This window comes from Apaloderma vittatum, unplaced genomic scaffold, assembly GCF_000703405.1.
Source record: "Apaloderma vittatum isolate BGI_N311 unplaced genomic scaffold, ASM70340v1 Scaffold43941, whole genome shotgun sequence".
NCBI lineage: Eukaryota > Metazoa > Chordata > Aves > Trogoniformes > Trogonidae > Apaloderma > Apaloderma vittatum.
Genome location: NW_009698184.1, coordinates 1 through 6064, shown reverse-complemented (window position 1 = coordinate 6064; position 6064 = coordinate 1). Strand labels below are relative to the sequence as shown.

Below are 6064 nucleotides of genomic sequence, written 5' to 3'. Positions count from 1 at the left end.
TTGCTCAGCGATGAAATAAATAAATAGAAATACGTGGCGTGGGCAAGCACTGCCGGGCGGGAGGTGTGCGAGGTATAGCAGTAGGCGCACGTCTACCAAGTTGGTACAAAAAGTTGGGGTTTTTTTGTTTTGTTTTCTGCAGAATAACTTCAAAGTAGCTGTTTAAAACTGTTTTTACAGGCTTTGCGTCTGAACTGTAGGCATTCCTTTTTCTGCCATGCTTTTTATGATTTCTGCATATGTGTGCAATTGAGTTAGGAACTGAGCTCGAACGCAAATCGAAAAGAAATAGTTTTAGCTGGTAAATAACTTTGCCTCACCCCTCACATCCTTTGTGCTGCAAAAATGCTATTATATGGAACGTGTTGTTGTATGGGATCTTGCCTTTTGCAGATATGCTTAAAATACTTTCTTTTAGATACATTGGGTGGGTTTTCTTCCCCAGTATAAGGCTGTAAAAGCAGAGAGAGATGAACTTTCTTATCTTTTAAAGGGTAAGAGCTTTTATACTTGTAGCTGTAAGCCTTTGCTTCTCTATCAGTGCTATTATGTTCTGTATTTAAACGTTGGCACCTAATTTTACTCTTCCAGATTAAGCCCTTTCTAAGTAGGCTCGCTGCAAATTAGATGTCAGTTAAGGAGCTGTAAAAGTGATGAACTCCTTAATAATAACATAAAATAAGTAGGATCTTGAAGTTTGCATAGTCATTTAGCAAATCAAAATTAAAATCAGCTTTTCAGTTCAGAAATGGGGTGGTTGCAGTGTTCTCTGTGGAACAATTGTTCTGTCTCCCCGTGGTCCAGGATCCTGACATATTCCTACCCTCCGCCCTCTCCCCGGTGTAATAACTCAGTCTGAATAAAGAACTGCTTCTCCACCAGGTGGTGGTGGGCAGCACCATTTGAATTTTAATGGTACTGAAATTAGAGCAGGTGTCATAGTGCCTTCAAGTGTGACAATGCAAGCTAAAACTTTCTAGAAGAAGCATCTAGTAGTTTTGTGGAGCCATAGGTAGGAATGAGGATCCTTCTCTCTGCCCTTACTAGTGGGATTGGGAAGTGTCGGTCGCTGCCGGTGCCGGGAGGACTTGGAAATGGTGATGGACGCCAGGATGCTCGGCCTGTCTGCCTGGGAAGCAGCTCCCCAGCTCCTGCCCTTCACCTCGTGACAGTGGAGGCAGGCCCAGCTCCCCGTCTTCCCCGGGTGTGATCCCTCTGGAGGACGAGGACACGTCCGTTGGGGATTTTTCCTCACGGTGGAAGCCGCTCCATGAGGCGAGGATCTCTTGTGCTCCTCTGCCCATTCAGAGGACAGGAACATCTGCTGCAGCACCCCTTTTCCTGCAGCCCACACCCCACTGCCTCCATGGACTTTTTCTTTCCCCCCCACCGATTTTTGCAGGAGGGGGAAGGGGGAGCAAAGAGCTGAGCCCTGCTGACTGCCCCCTCCCTGGAGGTGTTCAAGGCCAGGTTGGATGGAACCTTGAGTAGCCTGATCTAGTTGAGAGGTGTCCCTGCCCATGGAGGTTGGGTTAGGTGATCTCTAAGGTCCCTTCCAGCCTAGGCCAGTCTAGGATTCTGTGATTCTGTGACGACTGGTGGGGCCTGCGCACAGCTCTGGTTGGAGGGGAGGCACGGCCAGGCTTGGCTGCACCACGGCAGCGCTAAAGCTGCGAGGGGAGTAGGAAAAAGTAGTTTAAGGACTTTTAAAATTTTGTCTCAAATGAACTGGTCCTATTCGTTATTTATCTCTACTTTTATTTCAGTCACTGTCCAGTTGTCTCAGATATCTGATGTAGAATTCTATCACCTGCTCAGCACTTCAGATAATATGCATTTTACTCCAGGACAACAACAACAACAAAAAAGTGGTGGTTTGGGTTGGATTTTTTTAAGGCAGAAGATTGCTATAGCGTACACTATTAATAAGCATTTGATTATCCTGGATTTAACTTGCATGAAAAAGCATAGCACTTAAGACCTAAAGAATTCAGAAAGTAATAGGCCTAATTAAGATGAAAGCAAAAACGGGAACATATTTTTTTAAACGTAATGTATAGTATGTCTAAGTAACATGAGTAACGCAGCGGTTGAAGTGAAGCCCTGAGTAATGCGTTAAAAATTCTGTTTGTCACAGATGGACCAGTCGTCTCCAACCTACATGCTTGCCAACCTAACGCACTTGCATTCTGAGCAGCTTCTGCAAGGCTTGAACCTCCTTCGCCAGCACCACGAGCTCTGTGACATTGTCCTCAGAGTCGGCGATGTCAAGATCCACGCCCACAAAGTGGTGCTTGCCAGCATCAGCCCCTACTTCAAAGCCATGTTCACCGGGAACCTTTCAGAGAAGGAGAACTCGGAGGTGGAGTTCCAGTGCATCGACGAGGCGGCCCTGCAGGCCATCGTGGAGTACGCCTACACCGGCACGGTGTTCATCTCGCAGGACACCGTCGAGTCGCTTCTCCCGGCTGCGAATCTCCTCCAGATCAAGCTGGTGGTGAAGGAGTGTTGCGCGTTTCTGGAAAGCCAGCTCGACCCTGGCAACTGCATCGGGATTTCTCGTTTCGCAGAGACCTACGGCTGCCACGACCTCTACTTGGCTGCCAACAAGTACATTTGCCAGAACTTCGAAGACGTTTGTCAGACGGAGGAGTTTTTTGAGCTTACGCATTCTGAGTTGGATGAAATAGTTTCCAATGACTGCTTGAACGTCGTGACGGAAGAAACCGTTTTCTACGCGCTGGAGTCCTGGATCAAATACGACGTGCAGGAGCGACAGAAGTACTTGGCGCAGCTGCTCCACTGTGTTCGGCTGCCGCTGCTGAGCGTGAAGTTCCTGACGAGGTTATACGAAGCCAACCATCTCATTCGTGACGACCACACGTGTAAACATCTCCTCAACGAGGCCCTGAAATACCACTTTATGCCTGAACACAGACTTTCCCACCAGACCATGTTGATGACACGGCCTCGCTGTGCTCCCAAAGTTCTTTGTGCTGTAGGAGGAAAAGCGGGGCTCTTTGCCTGTTTGGAAAGGTAAGCGATGGCAAAGTGCTTGCAGCACTTGAGTGGTGTGACGGCCACACGTTGTGTTTGTTATCACTCTGGGTCAGGATTAAGGCAAACACTGAAGAGCTGAGGTTTGCAGGACTGTAGTTAAGCCTTTCCTTCATAGGAACTCTTAAGTAGATTTTTAGGTTTTTTTTTTCTCTGAACAAGGATGAGCATTGAATTCCAAATGTCTTTTGGTTTCATCAGTAATCTTCAGTGTTCAAGGGGTTTGTTGTTAATTCTGTTGATTGACAGTTTGATTAATAATAATGATTAATAAGGGTTTGTCTGCTACTTCTTTCAGATCTTTTCATTTTATGTAGTTTTTCCCTGATCTATTAGTTTCCCAAACAATCAAGTCATAAAATTAAACTATATATATGGCAGATATATATATAAAGATACATATGGCAGATATATATATAAAAGTCCTTGGAATTAGAATACACTTCATCAGAGAAGAGCGAAGAGGTGATTCTCAGCAATGTCACGTTCTCAATTGTAATGCCGTCGTGCCTTTTGTCCCTGCCAGGGGTGGGTATCTGTACCCGTGCTGGCAGGAATGGGTACATGCCCGTCTGTCTTTACCTGATTTTCAAACTGAACCTCCTCGTTGGCTGCTGGAGTACATCACTGCAACTAACCGTGTGAGCAAAAGGCACATAACAAAACCAGCTTTATTCCCCCTACCAGTATGGCCCCGCGTGCTTGTAACCTTGTATTAACATTTCCCGAAGTGGTGGTTAAACTGCATGTGGGTCTGTGTGTCTCTGTGTGCTTACCCAGAGATACGTGGGGCTTTGGTGTTGAATTTCCCCTTATCAGCTCAGGAAGTGTTCTCTGGGTGAAGGCAGACCCCCCCAAACTGGTTCTGCAGCTGAGCTCTGGGATCCTGTTTTACTCTGGATACTCTTTTCTTTGGCAGTTGCAGGCTTGCACGTATATCCCTGCGCACTTCAAAACCTGGGAAGATCTGTGTGTTCTTTTTCCCTGTGTTTAGAGATGTTGTCAAAGTTATGTAAAGTTAGCTTTCCACAGTAGTGAGGATCAATGCTAAATTAGGTGTTGGGATTGGGCATTGTTGGGTTTATATATTTAACAAATAAAAGGGGGGTTGTGCTTTAAAAAAATACATCTGGTTGAGTGAATGAAGTTGTCCTCTGGTGTTTCTTTCTCAGCTTCTTCAACGGTTGTAACAATATTACATACCAATGTAGTTTGGATTATTTTGTTGGGGTTTTTTAAACAAAAATGCTCTTTACTACAATCAACCATGTTTTAATACGTACAAAACCTTCTTCTTCCTTAATTTTTTATTCATATTAGCCTTTCCTAAACTGTCGTTTCAATTCATCATCAAGTTTTAACAATTGCTCTTGACATTAAAAAAAAAGAGTCACAGATCAATTGAACAGATAATTCCTAATACGATTAAAATTGTGAAGTAGGAAACCTCACTGGAGCTGTTCTTTTTCTGCTTTTCATTTGTACTTGCAGAATGGCTGGTTTTTCCCTTGCTGTTAGCTGCTGCTCTGTGATAACTGAATTGCTTAGAACATATTTGGTGCTGCTGCTCTTTTTGAACCGAGCTGCTGCTGTCAAGAGTCTGTCTGGTGTTCTCAGTAGTCCCTGCTTCTGGGTTCATAGTCAGTGGCTATCAGCTCTCCAGTGGCTTCGTTTACTCGTTTTGTTTTTGTTTTTTTTTAACAGGTTGTATTTCCTGTGTACAAAATGGTCTTTAACATAATTTAAGTAATTTACTAAACTATTTAGGTAGATTGACTAGACTTTATATGTGACAGGGTAGACCCACCATATTTTCATACTGAGTATAATTAAAAGAAAAATCAAATAAGCAGTATTTTGAAAGTAGATTTTCCAGATTAGTTTGTTCTACTTTGACATCTCATTTAAATTATCCAGTGTGTGTAAAATAGGTATTTATAAAACTCCGCATTGTACTTATGAAATGTGTGTTTGTACATGTATATATAGAAGTGTGCTTCTTCCCCCTCTTTAATTCCCTTTTTCTCTCTCTTCCATCTCTGCTGCTGTTCTGATTTATTTTTTTATTTAGTTCTACCCTTCTTAACACTTTGGTTTGTATTCTTACCTTACCCTAGCTGCAGCCTACCTCCAAAAGCTGCTGTGGATCAGCGCCGTGTTGTCTCCCCTCGCGTTATCCGCAGTGCTCTCCTGCCTTCTCAATAGTTTGCCTGGTTTGTGCTTTCCAAATTCATCGTTTCACATCTCAAACTTGGTGCTGGGGCTTCTTGCTGTGCTTTGTGTCGCACAGTATGCTGTGAGCCCCTGGGTTTTGAATTCTTTAGAACGGTAAACTGCATTCCATTTCAGCTTACTTTTGGGTTATTGGAAGAAACAGCAAACGTCACATGGGGTGTGTGAAAAATCTTAAGACCGTGTTCCTTGATGCTCATTTGCACTTCACAGAGCTTCAGAAAGTTGGGTTTGCTCACCTAATCTTTGTTTTTCTATTTCAGCGTCGAAATGTATTTTCCCCAGAACGACTCCTGGATGGGCCTGGCACCTCTTAGCATTCCCCGCTACGAATTTGGAATATGTGTCCTAGACCAGAAAATATATGTCGTGGGAGGGATTGCAACCCACGTGTGTCAAGGCATCAGCTACCGCAAGCACGAGAACTCGGTGGAGTGCTGGGACCCCGACACAAACACTTGGACATCTCTCGAGAGGATGTTTGAGAGCCAGAGCACGCTGGGAGTGGTCGTGCTGGAGGGAGAGCTCTACGCCTTGGGCGGCTACGACGGGCAGTCTTACTTACGAACTGTTGAGAAATACATCCCTAAAGTGAAGGAATGGCAGCTGGTGGCCCCCATGAACAAAACGAGAAGTTGTTTTGCTGCGGCCGTCCTGGACGGAATGATATACGCCATCGGGGGTTACGGCCCTGCCCACATGAACAGGTACGTGCCTTTGACGTCCGGAGCTCCCCATCGGAAGCTGGAAGGGAGCAAAGCTCCCCGTTCAGCTC

The 6064-nt window shown here is 44.9% G+C and overlaps 1 protein-coding gene across 1 annotated transcript; it reads left to right on the top strand.

Moving 5' to 3' along the window:
* Positions 1-2137: 2137 nt before the first annotated feature.
* Positions 2138-5996, top strand: KLHL28 (kelch-like family member 28; the record flags this gene model as incomplete). The annotated part of the gene is made up of 2 exons (XM_009877897.1): positions 2138-3036; positions 5553-5996. Coding segments are annotated over exons 1-2 (1343 nt in total), but the record flags the coding sequence as incomplete, so codon positions are not given.
* Between the last annotated feature and the right edge of the window lie 68 nt (positions 5997-6064).